This window comes from Microcaecilia unicolor, chromosome 6 (assembly GCF_901765095.1).
Source record: "Microcaecilia unicolor chromosome 6, aMicUni1.1, whole genome shotgun sequence".
NCBI lineage: Eukaryota > Metazoa > Chordata > Amphibia > Gymnophiona > Siphonopidae > Microcaecilia > Microcaecilia unicolor.
The window spans coordinates 62,825,202-62,847,250 of NC_044036.1; the positions used below are offsets into that span (position 1 = coordinate 62,825,202).

The window sequence follows — 22,049 nt, forward strand, 5'->3', positions numbered from 1 at the left end:
AAAAATCCCCCAAACTGCCAACAATGGAGCCCTACCGTTCTGCTTGCAGCACTCCTGCTCACTGTGACTGCCAGCCAAATTCACACAAAAGTGTGTTTAAAATATCTGCTTGTGTCTTTTTTTTTTTTTAAATCACAGGAGATTAACACTCACGTATCCTGAAGGACCAGCGGGAGGGGGGAGAAAGGGAGGGACCTGGCCCCACCAGGTATCTCTGCTCAGCTTAGTGAGCTCTCAACCCACAGGGTACCTCAACTCATCCCGAGGGAACGGGCGCGGAGTCCCAAATCCAGCGCTGCAGAGTTATGACTATCCACCTGCTAGATAGAGAGAATACTGAGGTTTGGCTGGCTGCACATGACCACATATAGAGCCTCAGAAGTTCTATCTTCCCCTGCTTGCAGAGGGACATAACCCACCAATCTCTGGATTGATCTGTGGGATCTGTGAAATCCTAACTTTAGGCAACCTTAACTGGACCTAACCCATATACAGGTCTATGCAAAATGTCATTTCTACTTAGAAGGCTCAGCCTCTGCTCTAAATGGCGAATTTTTTGGAGTAGAACAATTTTAGGTGACATTCAATTATTCAGGTTTCTGTACAAACTGAAGATTGCAAAAGCGCTTCTTCTTTTTGAAAATAAAACTGCACCAACTTGAAAGAAAAAAAAAATTTTATCCACTCAAACTGGATCTTCTAATAATAATAATCTTCTATTATTTCCAAAAAGAAGGCACAAGGGTTCTTTTACTAGAATGCGTTATAAAATGGGCTTTGCGCATTTTAACATGGGACTTTCCCGCATGCTAAGCCCGTTTTGAGGGCTTTTTAATTTTTTAAAAAATACTTTTGCAGGTGCTGTGCTAATTTTTCCATTAGCATGAAACATCTGCAGAAAACATTAACATGCTAGTTGGTAAACAGACTATTTCCTGCCCATAGCATGCTCCCTCCCAAAAAATATTTTTAAAAAATTCAGTAATGCATGCTTATCACAGAACACTAATGCATTTTGCAGTATGTTTCTATACGCAAAGCATGCATTAGGGCTTAACACCATTTAGTAAAAGGGACCTATAATTCTGAGTTGAGCAGGCCTGGTGTCTCATGGCAACAGGCACCACTGGCACACTGAAGGCTGTCAGTTTGTTTCCTGGATTGGCTGGGGCTAGGATGCTGCAGAGGCAATGCTCACAGCCCCTACCTGGGGATTCTGACATCACTCGAGGCTGATACTTGGTGGGTGGATTTGAGATCTAGGGTTGCAGGATTCCAAGAGCTCTGGTGCATGGCCTCTAAGGACACTGCAATGACCAGACTAACATGTGAGGGGAGGGGAAAATATACAATAGTGAAAAACCTTCTTGGTTAATTGTGCTTGAAAGCTCATAACACTAGATCTTACCTCTGGTTCTGATCAAGCTGGAGCCCCAGCAGAGGAAAGTGTAGGTCAAAACAAAATGAAACAATCCACCACTATAATTTTCAGTCACAGGAAGCATTTCAATACAGGGGGCAAAACCAAACAGATACTTATACACTGCATCATTCCTCTGTGTGCTCTTTCCACATCTTGTAACATCCACCTCCCTTCATAAAGGGCCTAGTACGTTGCACACCGATTGGTAACTTGGGTTTTAAAAAAGTGCATTAGAGTAAAAATACTAACCCAGATCAACCAGAGTTCTTGGTGCATTTTCATGTTGTTTCCTACACCTATAACCACATTAAAAAGTTTAATACTGCCAAATTGACTTTTTTTTTCTGTTGAAGAGCTGATCTGAATTATTCATGTATGGGTATAGGTGCTTTATACGCACAGTGCATTGTAAATGAAGAGAAGCGAGGAAAGAGTAAAAAAGTAAAGAAGGAGAAATCTACCAGTGTTTTCTGATATATGTAATAGGATGGAAAGCACTGTGCAGGTGCCAGTATTCCTCACTTTTAGGAAGGTGAAATTGAGAAGAGACCTTCAACAGTGCAAAGGCAAGTCTGTAGCTGGAGAAAACCAACTGCCGAGTTTTAGCACTTTCACATCTACCAGAAAAATGTGGACCAAAATCTCCTATATTTACTGATTTTTAACAAAAGTCTCAAAGATCTCAGGTTTTCTGAGAAACCCAACAGAGGAAAGGCACTGGAAAAATGAAAGCAGGATAGAAGACTTAGTTAGAAGCCAAAGGGGTGGAAAAAAGTTTGGAACCACAAGTACTGGCATTTTTTAAAAACTTTCCGAAGATGACAGAAAAAGCTGTTTTAAGTTAAAGCGGCGAGAGTGAGCGAGATCTCAAAGGCAGAAACTGGCTTTCATTGGCACTTGTACAGTCTTCCTGTTGTTCAGTCTGTAATTCTGCAGGAAGGGGAGGTGCGCCAGGGTCTCCAGGCCGTGGAAGGATGCTTGAGAAAGGGGAATTTTCTACACAAGGGTTTATTAGGCTGCCTTGTCCCATAACTTGCAAATTCACCGAGTGAAAACAGACTGTGGAGGCTGAAGATAATAGACTGGATTCGCCTTCAGGATGACAAAGGACAGTGGATGCATATAAATTACACTCATTGGACTGTGTTCTCGAGAGATCATTTGTTTCTTCATATGGGGGACCACAGACAGTACAGCTTAATCCTACAGGAGAAAAAGGAGAAGTAATTGGACTACACAACATATAGTGAACAGATCACTACTGCAGTACCAAAGGGAAAATCAACACACCCTCTAAGTAGCTACCATTAAAAGTGCCTAACTCACTGGCAGTAAGATTTCAACAGCATTTATTAGTTTTTCAGCTTAAATAGGTTCAAACAAAAATCTAAGGAAAGATGACAAAAATTAATTCGAGTTATGGAAAATCAAATCAGTTTCAGGAGATCTAAACACATCTCAAAAATCCTCACCTCACTATCTCCCTACACTGAGCTTTGTTGTGTACCAGTTTCTGCCAACTCTTAGGGCTCCTCTGCTGACAGGATCTATATTAGTACTGCTGCCTGGCATTACTGAAGATGGGACCCTGAAATGAAGGTGCTGTGAGCCCTCACTTTTTCCACTGGATTTCATCTTATTTCCTCCCCCTTCTAAGTAGCCTAGCCAGAACGGTTTACAGGATATGCACAATGAGTATGCATCAGGGGTGTAGCCAGACCTCGCAGTGGGAGGGGGCCACAGCCTGAGATGGGGGGGCACATTTTAGTCTGCTGCCCCGTCACCGCCACCCCCAGCCGCCCTGCCGATCCCCACCCACTACTGCAGCAAATACCTTGGCTGGCGGGGGTCCCCAACCCCCCCAGCTGAAATCTTGTCCAGCACCAGTCTCCAGCGTCGCCGAGTTTCCTTCCCTCTCTTTCTCCTCACGTCCTGCATGCTCAATTTCACTAAAAGAAACGTGTAGGACGTGAGGGTGAAGACAGAGCAGGGCAGGCAACACAGTGGTGCCAGAGACCTCCGCGGGACAAGGCTTCAGCTGGCAGGCGTTGTATACTCCCGCCAGCACAACCAGGGGCTCAGACAAAACTGGGGGGGGGGGGGGCAGGCCCCCGTGGCCCCACATAGCTACGCCACTGGTATGTATCAGATAGGTCTGCATGCCAAGTCTCATGCATACTCATTGAGGACGTTCTGAAAATCAGACTGGCTAAGGGGTACTCCAAGCGTGGCTTGAGAAGGCCAAGGATTGTGGTTGTATTTAGAACCTGCTAATTAGCTGTCACCTGGCTCAAAGACATAAAGACATATTACTACTGCACAAATCCGGAAGTCCCTTTCATTCCCCTGGGGGATAAAAATGTTCATTCCACAGCACTGCCAGCCTGTGATAGCATGAGGAGCAAGATGTAGGTCTGGGAAATAAATAAATAAATCTGCTGTATATATTTAGGCAGAAACCAGAGGCCATGAAATTAAGTTGCAAGAAGGGAAACTTAAAAACAACATTGGGAAGTACTTTTTCTACAGAGAGGGTGGTGGATGCCCACAATGTTTCTGTAAGAAGTGGTAGGTCAAAAACAGCGACGGAATTCAAAAAGGCGTGGGATAAACACAGAGGATCCTTCTATGGCATGAAAATGTAATAAAAGTATAGATCATTTCTGCTAACAGTAAAACTTAAAATAACTTTCACACTTAAAAAAAAAAATGCATGACGTGGAGGGGCATTTTCGATAAAACGTCCAAATTCTGAACAGGAAAGAAGGTCATTTTCGAAAAAGATAGATATTTTGTGTTCGAAAATACTATGGACGCCTTTGTGATTTGCATGGGGTTTTGTGGTCCATTTTCGAACAAAAAAAACGTCCAAAACAGAGGAGGAGTGCAGCAGGTTTTGATCCTGGCAACATGGGATCAATTCCCACTGCTGCTCCTTGTGACTTTGGGCAAGTCAAATGCACAAGGGGCATTTTTGGATATGACATCTAAGTCTGAATTTGGACGTTTTTTGTAAAATGTCCAAAATCAGAACAGGAAAGGTAATTTTCTACAAAAAGGTCTACCTTTTCCTTTTGAAAATGCTGTTTGGAAAAACATTTTGTGATTTGGACGTTTTATTGTTCGGTCCATTTTCAAACAAACAAACAAACGTCCAAATGCAAAATGGTCAAAATACACAAAAAAATCTACAATAGAGTGAAACCATTCACATGTTCTAAGTGTGGTAAAAGCTTTGGTTATAATGTAAATCTCAAAGCGCATCAGAAAGTTCACACAGGAGAGAAACCATTTGCATGTATAGAGTCTGGTAAAAGCTTTGGTCAGAAGGTAAACCTCACAATGCACCAGAGAATCCACACAGCAGTGAAACCATTTACATGTATAGAGTCTGGTAAAAGCTTTGGTCAGAAGGTAAACCTCACAATGCACCAGAGAATCCACACAGCAGTGAAACCATTTACATGTCCTGAAAACAGGTGTGAGGATGCTATAATGCCGTTGTATCGCTCCATGGTGCGACCGCACCTTGAGTATTGTGTTCAATTCTGGTCGCCGCATCTCAAGAAAGATATAGTAGAATTGGAAAAGGTGCAGCGAAGGGCGACTAAAATGATAGCGGGGATGGAACGACTTCCCTATGAAGAAAGACTAAGGAGGCTAGGGCTATACAGCTTGGAGAAGAGACGGCTGAGGGGAGACATGATAGAGGTATATAAAATAATGAGTGGAGTGGAACAGGTGGATGTGAAGCGTCTGTTCACACTTTCCAAAAATACTAGGACTAGGGGGCATGCGATGAAACTACAGTGTAGTAAATTTAAAACAAATCAGAGAAAATTTTTCTTCACCCAACGTGTAATTAAACTCTGGAATTCGTTGCCGGAGAAAGTGGTGAAGGCAGTTAGCTTAGCAGAGTTTAAAAAGGGGTTGGACGGTTTCCTAAAGGACAAGTCCATAAACTGCTACTAAACGGACTTGGAAAACTCCACAATTCCAGGAATAACATGTATAGAATGTTTGTACGTTTGGGAAGCTTGCCAGGTGCCCTTGGCCTGGATTGGCCGCTGTCGTGGACAGGATGCTGGGCTCGATGGACCCTTGGTCTTTTCCCAGTATGGCATTACTTATGTACTTATGTACTGAGTGTTTTAAAAGCTTTGGTTGGGAAGAAAGCCTCACACAGCATCAGAGAATCCACACAGGGATGAAAGCATTTACATGCACTGAGGAGGTAAAAGCTTCAGTTTTATTGGGACAGGTAAAGAGTAGTTACTCACCTGTAACAGGTGTTCTCCGAAGACAGCAGGCAATATATTCTCACTGATGGGTGACGTCACGTCGGCCCGGAGGACTTTCCAGCAAAGTCCATGACAAAACTAAAAATGTCCCCCGTCGCGCGGGCGGATGCAGTGCGCATGCGCGCGTCCACTTTCCCGCCCGCCGCGCGGGCACATTCCTCAGTTAATTACAAGAATTAGAGGAATACAACTCCAAAGGGGAGGTGGGAGGGTTGTGAGAATATATTGCCTGCTGTCTTCGGAGAACACCTGTTACAGGTGAGTAACTACTCTTTCTCCAAAGACAAGCAGGCCAATATTCTCACTGATGGGGTATCCCTAGCCCCCAGGCTCACTCAACACAACAAAGAATGGTCATTTGGGTCCCGCAACGGCGAGGACAAAAACAAAATTGACCTGAAACCAAATTCAACTAACTGAGAGTGCAGCCTGGAACAGAATAAAATGGGCCTAGGGGGGTGGAGTTGGATTCTAAACCCCAAACAGACTCTGCAGCACCGACTGCCCAAACCGACTGTTGCGTCGGCTATGCTGCTGAAGGCAGTAATGTGATGTGAATGTGTGGATCGAAGCCCACGTCGCAGCTTTGCAAATCTCTTCTATGGTGGCTGACTTTAGATGAGCCAGTGACGCCGCCATGGCTCTAACATTATGAGCCGTGACATGACCGTCCAAAGTCAGCCCAGCTTGGGCGTAAGAGAAGGAAATGCAATCTGCTAGCCAATTAGAGATGGTGCGTTTTCCGACAGCAACTCCCCTCTTGTTGGGATTAAAAGAAACAAACAGATGGGCGGACTTTCTGAAGGGGCGCGTCCGCTCCACGTAACAGGCCAGTGCTCTTTTACAGTCCAAAGTGTGCAACTTGCTTTCGCCCGGGCTCATGTGAGGAGGGGGAAAAAATGTTGGCAAGACAATTGACTGGTTCAGATGGAACTCCGACACCACCTTCGGTAGAAACTTTGGGTGCGTGCGGAGGACTACTCTGTCATGATGAAAGACAAGGAATGGTGCATGAACTACCAGGGCTTGAAGCTCACTGACCCTACGAGCTGAAGTAACAGCCACCAAGAAAATGACCTTCAAGGTCAAGTACTTCAGATGACAGGAATCCAGTGGCTCAAAGGGAGTTGTCATCAGCTGGGTGAGAACGACATTGAGATCCCATGGCACTGGAGGAGGTTTGATAGGGGGCTTTGACAAAAACAAACCTCTCATGAAACGCATGACTAAAGGCTGTCCAGAAATCGGCAAGCCATCAACATGTGAATGATAAGCACTGATTGCGCTAAGATGAACCTTGACCAAGTTAGTCTTAAGACCAGACTCGGATAAGTGCAGAAGGTACTCAAGCAAGGTCTGTGCAGGACAAGAGAAAGGATCTAGACCGTTGGTGTCACACCAGACGGCAAACCTCCTCCATTTAAAAGAGTAACACTTATGGGTGGAATCTTTCCTGGAAGCAAACAGAACTCTGGAGACACCCTCAGAGAGACCAAAGGAGGCAACCTCTATGCTCGCAACATCCAGGCCGTGAGAGCTAGAGACCGGAGGTTGGGATGTAGAAGCGCCCCCTCGTTCTGAGTAATGAGGGTCGGAAAACAGTCCAATCTCCATGGCTCTTCTGACGAAAGTTCCAGAAGAAGGGGAAACCATATCTGGCGGGGCCAAAAAGGCGCTATCAGAATCATGGTTCCGTGGTCCTGCTTGAGTTTCAGGAGAGTCTTCCCCACTAAAGGGATGGGAGGATAAGCATACAGGAGTCCTGTCCCCCAAAAAAGGAGGAAGGCATCCGACGCTAGTCTGCCGTGGGCCTGGAGTCTGGAACAGAATTGAGGAACCTTGTGAGTGTCCTGGGAAGCAAAAAGATCTATCGATGGAGTTCCCCAAACTCGAAAGATCTTTTTGGCAATAGTCATGTTCAAGGACCACTCGTGAGGCCGCATAACTCTGCTCAGCCTGTCGGCCAGACCGTTGTTTACACCGGCTAGATAAGTGGCTTGGAGAAACATTCCGTTTTGATAGGCCCATAGCCACATCTGCACGGCCTCCTGGCACAGAGGACGAGATCCGGTCCCACCTTGCTTGTTGGTATAATACATTGCCACTTGATTGTCTGTCTGAATCAGAACAATTTTGTTGACTAGCCGATCTCTGAAGGCCCTCAGCGCGTTCCAGATCGCTCGCAATTCCAGGAGATTGATCTGGAGATGCTTCTCCTGAAGAGACCAAGCTCCTTGAGTGTGAAGCCCATCTACATGCGCTCCCCACCCGAGGAGGGATGCATCCGTCGTCAGCACTTTTTGAGGCTGAGGAATTTGGAATGGGCGCCCCAAGACCAGATTGGATCGAATGGTCCACCAAGTGAGTGAATTGCGAAAATTGGTGGACAGCCGGACAATATCCTCTAGATTCCCTGTGGCCTGAAACCACTGAGAAGCTAGGGTCCATTGAGCCGATCTCATGTGTAGACGTGCCATGGGTGTCACATGAACTGTGGAGGCCATGTGGCCAAGCAATCTCAACATCTGCCGAGCTGTGATCTGCTGAGATGCTTGTACTTTGGAAACCAGAGACAGAAGTCTGTCTGCTCTGGGTCCTGGGAGATAAGCACAAGCTGTCTGTGTGCACAACAGAGCTCCTATAAATTCCAATTGTTGAACTGGGACGAGATGGGACTTGGGGTAATTGATGACAAAGCCCAGCATCTCTAGCACCTGAATAGTCATCCGCATGGACTGCAAAGTTTCTTGCGGGGAGGTGTTCTTCACCAGCCAATCGTCCAGATAAGGGAACACATGCACTCCCAGTCTGCGTAGCGACGCTGCCACAACTGCCAGGCACTTTGTAAAAACCCTGGGTGCAGACGCCAAGCCAAAAGGCAAAACACAGTACTGAAAGTGCTGTGATCCCAGCCGAAATCGAAGATACTTCCTGTGGGCTGGAAGTATCGATATGTGAGTGTAAGCATCCTTCAAGTCCAGAGAGCATAGCCAATCGTTTTTCTGAATCATGGGAAGAAGAGTGCCCAGGGAAAGCATCCTGAACTTTTCTTTGACCAGATATTTGTTCAGGGCCCTTAGGTCTAGGATGGGACGCATCCCCCCTGTTTTCTTTTCCACAAGGAAGTACTTGGAATAGAATCCCAGCCCTTCTTGCCCTGGTGGTACGGGCTCGACCGCATTGGCGCTGAGAAGGGCGGAGAGTTCCTCTGCAAGTACCTGCCTGTGGCAGGAGCTGAAAGACTGAGCTCTTGGTGGGCAATTTGGAGGTTTGGAAATCAAATTGAGGGTGTACCCGCACCGGACTATTTGAAGAACCCACCGATCGGAGGTTAAGAGAGGCCACCTTTGGTGAAAAAATTTTAACCTCCCTCCGACCGGCAGATCGTTCGGTACAAGCACTTTGACTTCGGCTATGCTCTGCTGGAGCCAGTCAAAAACCCGTCCCTGGTTTTTGCTGGGGAGCTGCAGGGGGCTGCTTCGGTGCCCGCTGCTGACGAGAGCGAGCGGGCTGGGGTCGAGCCTGAACCGGCTGACGGGAATAAGGAGTGTACCTACGATTTCTAGAAGCGTAGGGAGCACTTCTTTTCCCCTTAAAAACCTTCCTAGCCGTGGAAGTGGTTGCAGAAGGCGCCCGGCGGGAGAGAGAGTCCATAGCGTTATCACGCTGGTAGAGATGATCAATCATCTCTTCAACCTTCTCTCCAAAAAGGTGATCCCCCCGGCATGGGATATCTGCTATCTTCCGCTGAGTTCGTTCCTCCAGGTTAGAGGCACGCAGCCATGAGAGCCTGCGCATCGCTATACCTTGAGCGGAAAAGTGAGATGTCACATCGCAAGTGTCAAAAATGCCCCTGGACAGGAACTTGCGACACGCCTTCTGCTGCCTGATCACTTGGCGAAAGGGTTCAGCTTTCTCCTCAGGGAGTGTATCTACTAAACTCTCAAGTTGCCTCACAGAGTTCCGTAAATGCACACTCGTGAAGAGTTGGTAAGACTGGATTTTGGAAGCGAGCAGACCAGCCTGATACGCCTTCCTCCCAAAAGAGTCCAGAGTTGCAAATTCTCGCCCCGGGGGCGCCGAGGAGAAATTCCTGGAACTCTTGGCTCTTCTGAGGGCAGAATCCACCACCGCTGAATCATGAGGCAATTGGATCTGCATGAGACTGGGTTCCCCGTGGATCCGATATTGGGACTCAACTTTTTTAGGGACGGTTGGACTAGAAAAAGGCTTCTCCCAGTTCCTCAGCATAAGTTCTTTAAGAGTCTCATGAAAAGGAACTGTGGCAGAAGATGAAGGTGGAGATGGATAGTCCAGAACCTCAAGCATTTTGGCTCTGGGCTCGTCCACAATTTCCACGGGGAAGGGGATGGCCTCAGACATCTCCCGAACAAAAGATGGAAAAGACAAGCTCTCGGGAGGAGACAGCTGCCTTTGTGGCGAGGGAGTGGAGTCAGATGGAATGCCTTGAGAATCCTCGCCAGAGAACTCCCCATGCACTCCTTCATCATCCTCGGATGAGGTATCATCAGATGGGGCTAAAAGCTCAGACAGAGCCGCCCGAATCTGAGCCCGTCTCGACGAAGAGGCTTGATGGCCTCTATGATGGTGCCGAGAAGTTGATGGTCCCTGAGGCTCCGGGGAAGCTTCCTGCTCCGATGCCTCGGGAGAGTCAACTCGGGAAGTCAAAGACACCGGCACCGGAGGCGGCACCGGTGAGACAGACCTCACCACAGGCTGAAGGCCTGATGCAGGAACATCCGGCATCGGCAATGTCGACACCTTCGACGCCGTCGGCACCGGTGCCTCTGAAAGCATCGACACCGGCCCCGTCGACGCCGTCGGCACCGACAACCTCGATGCCGACTGCCACTGCTGCATCATGTTCATGAAAAATGGGAACATGGCCTGCATACTCTCATCCAGAGCTGGTGTTGGAAAAGGCTGCGGGGTCGGTTGAGGTGTCAGAGGCAAAGTCTGCTGAGGTTGGGGAGTGGGGACTCGGCTGCCAGCGACCCCACGCGTCGGAACCTCAGTAATAGAGGGAGAGCGATCCTCTCGGCACCGACACTTCTCGGGTATCGATGACCCGGAGCTCCCGGTGCCGTGTCTCGGAGATCGACGACGATGCTTCTTGGCCTTCGCCCGACGCATGTCATCGAGACTCCTCGGCACCGGAGAGGAGGACGTGGAATCCACACGTCTCCTCGGGGCCGGGTCCGACGCAGGACGGTCCCGGGGGGCCTGCACAGCAGGAGGCGCCGAGGCGGGTGGAGACCCACTCGATGCATCACTGCTCCCAGCGTGCATGGGTCTAATGGCAGCCTGTCCCCTGTCTCCCGGTGCCGACGCCTCCTTCGACGTCGACCTCGACGACGCCGGCCTCGAAGACATCATCCTCGACGGCACCGACTTCACCGGCACCGACTTGCCCGGCGCCGGTTTGGAGGGCGCCGACTTAGACGACGTCGACGGCGCCGACGCCGAAGCACCGGGCCCAAAAATCTTTTCTCTCTGGGCGTCTCGAGAGAGCAGTGTCCGCTTCTTCATGGCGAGACACAATTTACAACTCTCCGAGCGATGATCCGGCCCAAGGCACTGAATACACCACGAGTGTGTATCAGTGCCAGAGATGGCCCGATGGCAGCGGGCACAAGGCTTGAAGCCGCTGGGCGTCTTCGTTGACATCTCGGGAAAAATTGTCCCTGCCAAATCAAAAGACGCGATTGTGTCTAGAAAAAGATGACACAGAAAAACAAAAGAAAAAGACGGGAAAAATACCCGACCGAGCGATTTAAATAAAATCGCAGACTAAAATAAAGGAAACTTAATAAACGAAAACAATCTAAGATAACAAAAAAAGGATACTTCGCTTTTTTCTTCTTTCTTCACCTCCGGGCACAGGAGGAACACGAAGACGAACAGTCGAGCTCCGTGTCACCTCAGACGCGGAGAAGAAAAAACTGAGGAATGTGCCCGCGCGGCGGGCGGGAAAGTGGACGCGCGCATGCGCACTGCATCCGCCCGCGCGACGGGGGACATTTTTAGTTTTGTCATGGACTTTGCTGGAAAGTCCTCCGGGCCGACGTGACGTCACCCATCAGTGAGAATATTGGCCTGCTTGTCTTTGGAGAATTAGGGGAATGAACACTCTTGCTATGAAGTATGGAAAAATAGCACTCTGGTATTTAGATATATATATAATGAGACCTCCTTTTTATCTCACTCATAATGGACTCATCTGCTATGACTAAAGGAAATAAAATTACCAAGGTAAGAACCTAATTTTCCCATGTAACCTACAGTCCTTCAGAATTCCATCTCCATGGACCATTTTGGACTCTTTTTTTTCCCCCATCTCTTTATCTCTTTTTACCCTGTCCCTTCTCTCTCATCTAATTTATTTGTATTTGAATTACCACTGGTCTGGCAATAGCCTTATCAGTACATTGTAAGCCACTTTGAGCCTGCACACATGTGGGAAAAGGTGGGGTATAAATGTGCTAAATAAATAAATCTATAGATCTGAATTCAAAGTCCAAATCTACTGATAAACAATAGACACAAGGCTCAGATGTTATAAAAAAAAAATAAATAGAAAGCTTGGCATCAGGTAGAATATTGGAAAAGTGGCATCCCAGGAAAGCAATAGGGCATCCTTGGGGGGCACTGAAGGGACTTTATAAAATGCCTCCAGGTACACATCTCACCATTGCTCCCTTACCTTGTCTGCTGAGCCCCCCCAAAACTCACTACCCCCAACTATACACCACTACCATAGCCCTTGCAAGTGAAGGGAGCACCAATATGTGGGTACAATGGGTTTCTGGTGGGTACTGGAGGACTCACAGTTTCCTCCACAAGTGTAACAGGTAGGGGGGAGGTAGGAGCCTGGGTCCACCTGTCTGCAGTGCACTGCACCACTACTAGATTACTCCAGGGACCTGCATGCTATTCTAATGGACCTGAGTATAACATCAGAGTCTGGCAAGTAATATTTTTAATCACATTTTTTGGGGGTGGGAGGGGGTTAGTGACCACTGGGGGGGAGTAAGGACATCTTTTTGTGTGGAGTGGAGGAGGAGCCTAGTGGTTAGTGCAGTGGACTTCGATCCTGGGGTAGCAAGTTCAATTCCCACTGCAGCTATTCATTATAAAAACAGGTCTAGCTCAAAATGTCTTAAGTTTTAGTCCTGGACGTTTTTTTTTTCCCCCCCATTATGGCTGAAAGACGTCTAAGGCCCAAGTCCCGCCTTGAACATGCCCCTGGCATGACCCCTTGAGATTTAGACGTCCTTCTGACGGACTTCAGAGAAAAACGTCTAAAGAGGTTTTGAAAATACTGATTTGCATTTTTGTGAGATAAACATCCAAATGCAGACTTGTGTCACTTTTGGACGTTTTTCTCTTTTGAAAATGAGCCCTATAGTGTACTGGGCATCAGTTACATCCTTAAAGACTATAAAAGGGGACACTAACCCGCAAGAAGTCACAGGTACAACCCTGGCCACCTTTCTGGGAAGGCTGGACTCACCTGGCATCATTTACTATGTTAGGAAGAACTTGTTTCAATATTGGTTAGTTCAGCTTCATACCATCAATACAGACTCACAACCCTCTTAGATTCCTGTTGTATGTTTTGTTTAAGTATAACTAGGAACAAGGAGAACATGATATGCTTGCTTCATAGTTTCATGTATAAATGCTTTATGATGAGAGAAATTGTAAAAATATTTCTTTAGATTATGGTATGTACAACTGAAAACAGTAAAGAATCTTATTACCTTTGAAAAGTTCAAGCCTTTCATTTTTTAATCTCTGCACTTCATCAGTTATCTTTTCTATTAAAAAATTCTGTGTTTTTTCTTTTCTAATTGACTCAACCAAGGCATCCAGTCCTTTGGGATTTTGTACTATGCAGTCAAACAACGCTCCAGCCTTTTTCTTGCTAGTTGTTTGACAAGAAATCTCTTCTGCATCTTCACGGGTAAGTATCTTTTTTGAACGCAGGTAGTCAAAATGTCTCTCAGCTATTATTCTCTCAGAAAGGTACGGCCTCAGTTTTTCTACTGCCTAAAGTGGGGGAGGAGGGGGGAGGAAGAAAAATAGATTAAACACATATTTTAACTTTTTTAGGCTAAAAAAAGAGGAACTCACTAGGCATCCTCTCTGTTCTTCTGCTATTCGTCATTGACAATAGAGAATTGCTTCCTCCTCTGATGTCAGACCCAACAACAAGCACCTGTGAGTACTCTAAAAAGGGATGATGAACAAGAATATCATACTTCTGTACAGGTCTCTGGTGCATCCACGCCTTAATTACTGTGTGCAGTCCTGGTCACTACATCCCTATGAGGTTCAAGGTTATTTTATTTGATAAACCGCTTAAGGGCAACCATTAAAGCAGGGGTACATAATAAAAAACACCAACCATATAAAATAAAAGAGTAAAGCAGAAGCAATATACAAAAATCAGAAAGTAAAAAAGAAAAAACCTGCTGGATCACCAGAGATCCAGATCCCAACACATCATGCCCCAAATCCACCCGTTGCACAAGGAAGGGAAAAAAAAAAGGAGGAATCACACATAGTTATTTAGATAGCTCTGATTCAATGCATGACATTTGGAATTTTGGTGTAGGGAAAGTATTTTCAGAGTTGTCAGACCTAAAACAAAACAAGAGAGTAGGCACAATAATAATCCTTGATATTCTGAGTCTTTGGCACTCCTGAAGATAACTTGTAGGAGAATGGAGAGATTATGGAGAAAAACTAAAGATCAATCATATTATACACTTTGGTGTTCTAGCATTAAAAAATATAAGAATGTAGTATTAATGGCAAAGGTTGAGTATTATGATCGAAATATACAGCAATCTAATAATTCTTCTAAAGAATTAAGATTTTTAATAAATTAACTAATATGGATGCTGTTGTCTCTATTTCACAGAATTTACAGCCATCTGCTGAAAGTTTAGCTAATTTTTTCCAGACCAAAGTAAATAAAACAAGGCAGGGTTTTAGTCTTAATTCAGATGATTGGATCGAACATTGTTTGATGATCCCAGAGAAAACAGATTGCATTTCTACTATTTTTTGGAGTCTGTTCAAAAGTTGTTAAAGCTAGAGTGGAGGAGTAGCCTTAGTGGTGAGTGCAGTGGACCTTGATCCTGGGTAGGTTTACCATATGTCCGTATTTACCCGGACATGTCCTCTTTTTGAGGGCATGTCCAGGCAACCGGGAGGGGTTTTGCCAATCTGCTCGTTTGTCCAGATTTCTGGACAAACGGGCAGGACGGCCTGCCCGCCCGTTTGTCCAGAAATCCGGACAAACGAGCAGATTGCTAGCCTCCCTTCCCCTTACTTACTAGTGCCCTGGTGGTCTAGTGACCTCTTCCACCTTCGGGGAAAGAAAGAGCCCCCTCTTTCCTGCCCGGAGCGCTGCACTGCACGCATCCTTCCTGTTGTTGATCCTCGGAGCCAATTCAAAATGGCCACCGAGAGTTGAAGTGATCTCACGAGACTTCAACTCTCGGCAGCCATTTTGAATCGGCGCCGAGGATCAGCAACAGGAAGGATGCATGCAGGGCAGCGCTCCAGGCAGGAAAGAGGGGGCTCTTTCCTGCCCCAAAGAGGTCACTAGACCACCAGGGCAGTAGTAAGGTAAGGAGAAGGGGGTGACGGGGGGAGGGGAAAATGTGACAGGGGGCGGAGGGTGTGACAGGAGGTGGAGCGGGGTGTGTGGTGGGACATATGTCTTCCTTTTTGGGGGACAAAATATGGTAACCCTAATCCTGGGGAACAGAGTTCGATTCCCACTGCAGCTCCTTGTAACTCTGGGCAAGTCACTTAACCTTCCATTTGCCCCTGGTACAAAATAAGTACCTGAATATATGTAAAACTGCTTTGAATGTAGTTGCAAAAACCTCAGAAAGGCGGTTTATCAAGTCCCATTTCCCCTTTCCAAGAAATCTTGTGTATTGGATAGCTGCCTTTCTTGTTACAGACCGCACCTGTAAAGATAATCTAATTAATGCTGACAACCACAGTACTATCATTGGAGGAAGGATGTTATCCTGACTCAGTTTCAGAAATAGTTCTCACTCCTAATGCTAAATCTTTTGGTGCTGATTTCACAATAGTTGATAACTATGGACCGGCTAGCAAACTTGATGGAGTTTATAGGTTAACAATAGTTACAAGACTTTATATTTTCCAATGACTTGCTACACCCTTCTCAATATGGCTTTCATCCATTACATAGCACAGAATCTCTATTATTGCTTATGACTACAAAGATTAGACACATTATGACTAGGAGGTGGACAGGCGGTGCTCTTGCAGTTCGACATATCGTCAGCCTTTGATGCTACAGCACTCACTGATGCTTTATAGGTTAAGTGAGTTGGGCATTACGGGCAAAGTGCTCAAATGGTTTGAAGAATTTCTGAGAAAAAGATCTTATAAAAGTACAGAATGGGTATGTCTCAACATCTTGGCAGCCAAGCTGAGGTGTCCCCTCAGGGGTCACCACTCTCTCAATGTGTATTTGAGATCGCTAGGTGATCTGTTAACTTCTTTAGGTATATCAATTATGTCATATGATGATATTTCTTCTCTGTCCAGTATTGGACACTTTTGAAAATACTGGAAAAAATGTTGATCAAAAATATTTCTCTTGTAGAGACTTGGGCTTATAAAATTTTTCTCAAACTGGTGGTCTGGCTCGGGAAGTTTGATTCTTTAGCCTAGTGGTTGGTGCAGTGGACTTTGATCCCCACTGTAGCTCCTTGTGACTCTGGGCAAGTCACTTAACCCTCCAATGCCCCAGGTACAAATAAGTACCTGTATATACTATGTAAACTGCTCTGAATGTAGTTGAAAAAACCACAGAAAGGTGGTATATCAAGTCCCATTCCCTTTCCCCTAAAATTTTTGAAGCTTGCTACTGGGGAGGTTTTAGACAGTGAAACCAAATCTAAAGTCTTGGGTGTAATATTAGATTTTAAACTTACTTTGGAAGATCAGGTCAATTCCCTTGTTAAAAGATTAATTTTCATCTTTGACATCTTAGAGCTATTCATTCTATTCTCAGTATTCAAAGCTTTAGAAGCTGGAGGCTGGAGAAAAGCGAAGATACTTACCTGTAGCAGGTATTCTCCGAGGCTGATTGTTCTCACATGGGTCGATGTGCGTCGGCCCAGGAATCGGCAAATTTTTGCAAGAAAAAAAAATAAAGTTTTGCCAGTCTTCAAATAAACAACAACTCCAAAGGGGAGGTGGGCAGGTTTGTGAGAACAATCAGCCTGCTGTCCTCGGAGAATACCTGCTACAGGTATCTTCGCTTTCTCCGAGGACAAGCAGGCTGCTTGTTCTCACATGTGGGGTATCCCTAGCAACCAGGCTCACTCAAAACAATGGTCAACTGGGCCTTGCAACAGCGAGGACATAACATAGATTGACTTGAAACCATAAACAACTAACTGAGAGTGCAGCCTGGAACAGAACAAAATTGGGCCTAAGGGGGTGGAGTTGGATTCTAAACCCCGAACAGATTCTGCAGTACTGACTGCCCAAACCGACTGTTGCGTCGGGTATCCTGCTGAAGGCAGTAGTGAGATGTGAATGTGTGGACTGATGACCATGTTGCAGCCTTGCAAATCTCCTCAATGGAGACTGACTTTAAGTGAGCCACTGACGCAGCCCATGGCTCTAACATTATGAGCCGTGACATGGCCCTCTAAAGACAGCCCAGCTTGGGCATAAGTGAAGGAAATGCAATCTGCTAGCCAACTAGAGATTGTGCGTTTTCCAATGGCGACTCCCCTCCTGTTGGGATTGAAAGAATCAAACAATTGGGCAGACTGTCTGAAGGGCTTTGTCCGCTCCACGTAAAAGGCCAATGCTCTCTTGCAGTCCAAGGTATGCAAACTGCTTTCGCCAGGGCGGGTATGAGGACGGGGAAAGAATGTTGGCAAGACAATTGACTGGTTCAGATGGAACTCCGACACCACCTTTGGCAGGAACTTAGGCTGCGTGCGGAGGACTACTCTGTTGTGATGAAATTTGATATAAGGTGCATGTACTACCAAGGCCTGAAGCTCACTGACCCTATGAGCTGAAGTAACAGCCACCAAGAAAATGAACTTCCAGGTCAAGTACTTCAGATGGCAGGAATTCAGTGCTCAAAAGGAGCTTTCATCAGCTGGGTGAGAACGATGTTGAGATCCCATTAAACTGGTGGAGGCAGGGGCTTTGACAAATGCAAACCTCTCATGAAGCGAACTAAAGGCTGTCCAGAGATAGGCTTACCCTCTACACGGCGATGGAAAGCACTAATCGTACTAAGGTGAACTCTTACGGAGTTGGTCTTAAGACCAGACTCTGACAAGTGTAAGGTATTCAAGCAGAGTCTGTGTAGGACAAGAAAGAGGATCTAAGGCCTTGCTGTCACAGTAGACGGCAAACCTCCTCCATTTGAAAGAGTAACACCTCTTCGTGGAATCTTTTCTGGAAGCAAGCAAGACTCAGGAGACACCCTCTGATAGACCCAAAGAGGCGAATTCTAAGCTCTCAACATCCAGGCCGTGAGAGCCAGAGACTGGAGGTTGGGATGTAGAAGTGACCCCTTGATTTGGTTGATGAGGGTTGGAAAACACTCCAATCTCCACGGTTCTTCGGAGAAGAACTCCAGAAGAAGAGGGAACCAAATCTGACGCAGTCAGAAGGGTGCAATCAGGATCATGGTTCCCCAGTCTTGCTTGAGTTTCAGCAAAGTCTTCCCTACTAGAGGTATGGGAGGATACGCATACAGAAGGCCTGTCTCCCAATGTAGGAGAAAGGCATCCAATGCTAGTCAGTGTTGGGCCTGAAGCCTAAAACAGAACTGAGGGCCCTTGTGATTGATCTGAGTGGCAAAAAGATCCACCAAGGGGGTGCCCCATGCTCGGAAGATCTTGCGGGCTATGCCCATGTTCAGTGACCACTCATGAGGTTGCATTATCCTGCTCAACCTGTCGGCCAGACTGTTGTTTACGCCTGCCAGATACATGGCTTGGAGAAACATGCCGTGATGGCAAGCCCAAAGCCAGATCTGGACGACTTCCTGACACAGAGGGTGAGATCCGGTGCCCCCCTACTTGTTGGTGCAATACATGGCAACCTGATTGTCTGTCTGAGTCAATATGATTTGGTTTAACAGCCGGTCTCTGAAAGCCTTTAGAGCGTTCCAGATCGCTTACAATTCCAGGAGATTGATCTGAAGACCTTTTTCCTGAAAGGACCAGGCTCCTTGAGTGTAAAGCCCATCTACATGAGCTCCCTACCCCAGGAGGGATGCATCAGTCGTCAGCATTTTTTGTGGCTGAGGAATTTGGAATGGACGCCCCAAGGTCACATTGGATCGAATCGCCCACCACTGCAGAGAATTGCGAAAGTCAGTGGACAGTTGGATTACATCCTCTAGACTCCCCGCAGCTTGATACCACTGGGAAGCTAGGGTCCATTGAGCCTCTCTCATGTGTAGACGTGCCATGGGAGTCACATGAACTATGGAGGCCATGTGCCCCAGATGTCTCAACATCTGCCGAGCCGTGATCTGTTGAGACGCTCAAACTGTGGACACCAGGGACAGGAGGTTGTCTGCCCTTGTCTCGGGAAGATAAGCTCAAACTGTCTGTGTTCAACAGGGTGCCAATGAATTCCAACTTTTCCACTGGAGTGAGATGGGACTTGGGGTTATTGATTACGAACCCCAGTAGCTCTAGCACCTGAATAGTCATTTGCATGGACTGCTGAGCGCCTGCCTTTGAGGTGCTCTTCGCCAGCCAATCATCGAGATAAGGGAACACATGCACTCCCAGTCTGCGTAGTGATGCTGCGACTACCACCAAGCACTTTGTGAATACTCTGCGCGCAGACGCCAGACCAAAAGGCAGCACACAGCACTGAAAGTGCTGAGTTCCCAGCCAAAATCGAAGATACTTCCTGTGAGCTGGAAGGATCGAGATATGTGTGTAAGCATCCTTTAAGTCCAGAGAGCATAGCCAATTGTTCTCTTGAATCATGGGAAGAAGGGTGCCCAGGGAAACCATACTGAACTTTTCTCGAACCAGAAATTTGTTCAGGCCCCTTAGGTCTAGGATGGGACGCATCTCCCCTGTCTTTTTCTGCACAAGGAAATACCTGGAATAGAATCCCAGCCCTCTTCCTCTGGTGGAACGGGTTCGATCGCACTGGCCTTTAGAAGGGCGGAGAGTTCCTCTGCAAGTACCTGCTTGTGCTGGGAGCTGTAAGATTGAGCTCCCGGAGGGCAATTTGGAGGTTTGGATTCCAGATTGAGAGTGCATCCTTACCGGACTATTTGCAGAACCCACCGGTCGGAGGTTATGAGAGGCCACCTTAGGTGAAAACATCAACCTTCCACCAACCGGCAAGTTGTCCGGTATGGACACTTTTATTGAGGCTATGCTGAACTGGAGCCAGTCAAAAGCCCGTCCCTTGCTTTTGCTGGGGAGAAGAATGGGCCTTAGCCACACGCTGATGACGAGAACAAGCACACTGGGGTTGAGCCTGAACAGGCTGCCGAGAAGCAGGAGTGTACCTACGCCTAGAATAGGTATAGGGAGCACTCCTCCTCCTGCCAAAAAACCTCCTAGATGAGGAGGTAGTAGCAGAAGGCGCCCTGTGGGAGAGAGAATCCATAGCATCATTATGCTTCTTGATTTGATCAACTAGATCCTCTACTTTTTCACCAAAAAGATTGTGTCCCCCCCCCCCCCCCCCAGCAAGGAACATCCACCATTCACTGCTGGACTGAATGATCCAGGTCAGAGACACGCAGCCATGAGAGTCTGCACATCACTATACCCTGAGCAGCGATCCTGGATGTCACGTCAAAAGTGTCAAAAGTACCCCTGGCCAGGAACTTGCGATACGCCTTCTGCTGCCTGAACACCAGGCAAAAAGGCTCGGCTAGCTCCGAAGGGAGTGCATCAACCAAGCTGGACAGTTGACGTATCGAGTCCCGCAAGTGTACGCTTGTGAAGAGCTGGTATGACTGGATCTTGGCAGCGAACATAGTGGCACGATATGTCTTCCTCCCAAAAGAATCAAGAGTCCTAGCTTCTCTGCCTGGGGGCACCGAAGCATAGTCTCTAGTACTCCTGGCTCTCTTGAGGGCGGAGTCCACCACCATGGAATTGTGGGGTAACAGACCTCATCAACCCAGGTTCACCGTGGATCTGATACTGGGATTCAGCTTTTTTCGGGACCACGGGACCAGACAGAGGGGCTGACCAGTTTTGCATAAGGACTTCCTTCATTATCCTATGCAGAGGAACTGTCACAGCCTCTTTAGGTGGAGAAGAATAATCCAAGACCTCGAGCATCTCAGTCCTCGGCTCATCCTCAACCTCCACAGGGAAGGGAATAGCCCCAGCCATTTCCTGGACAATAGAGGAAAAGGACAGACTCTCCAGTGGAGATAGTCTCCTTTCTAGTCGAGGGGAAGGAACAGAGGGAATGCCAAAGGACTCATCAGAAGAGAAATACCTGGGATCCTCATCTGACTCCCACGAATGCTCCTGCTCAGTGTCGGATAAAACCTGAGTTAAGGTGCTTCGACACTGGACTTGCTTCGACATCGAGGAACGATGTCCTCTATGGCGATGTTGAGAGGTCGATGCCCGGTCAGACTGCGGCGAAGCTCCCTCCACCGATGTTGAAGACGAGTCGACCTGGGTGGCAGGCGGCATCGCGGTCGTGGACCTCACCACAGGTAAAGGGCCAGAAACCGCTGCAGCAGATGGCAGAGAAGGCGCAAGCACCCCCAACACCGAAACTGACTGACGCAGCAGTCCCTCAAGAAGTTCTAGAAACAGGGCCCGGATTCGCTTGTCAAGAGCCACCATCGGAGAAGGCTGCGGGATCGGTGGGACAGGCGGTGTCAGAATCCGTGGAGGCTCAGGGGCAGGTACTGGGCTACTGGAAGACAGACGCATCGGCACCTCCTGTATCAAGGGGGAGCGATCCTCTCGGCACCAACGCTTCTCGGGTGCTGATTCTCTCCGATGCCCAGGAGCTCCCAGTACCGTGTGTCGAAGGAGAACGATGACCAGGAAGACAGGGTTGAGAGGTAGCAGTCTTGATTCGGGACACAAGCTGCACAGAATATCCATCCCCTAGCTACATGGATCAGAATCTCTTTTAATCCAACTTGAAGAGGAGTGCCAATCTGGATGCTCATGGTATACAGAGCACCTCATACCAACACATTATCTGTGCAATAACTCCTAGACCTGATTACTCAAGTGACCCTGAATTAC

At 47.3% G+C, this 22,049-nt stretch overlaps 1 protein-coding gene across 1 annotated transcript in view; it reads right to left on the bottom strand.

Annotated features, from left to right (window-relative positions):
- Positions 1–1,767: 1,767 nt before the first annotated feature.
- BCL10 (BCL10 immune signaling adaptor) overlaps positions 1,768–22,049 on the bottom strand; it is a 35,054-nt gene continuing 14,772 nt past the window's right edge. Inside the window, exons 2-3 of the mRNA XM_030206593.1 lie at positions 13,509–13,797; positions 1,768–2,626 (exon numbers count right to left, since the gene is read on the bottom strand). Of these exons, the coding sequence (XP_030062453.1) occupies positions 2,265–2,626; positions 13,509–13,797 (651 nt within the window). The 3' untranslated portion in view covers positions 1,768–2,264. The remainder of the gene's footprint in view (positions 2,627–13,508; positions 13,798–22,049) is intronic.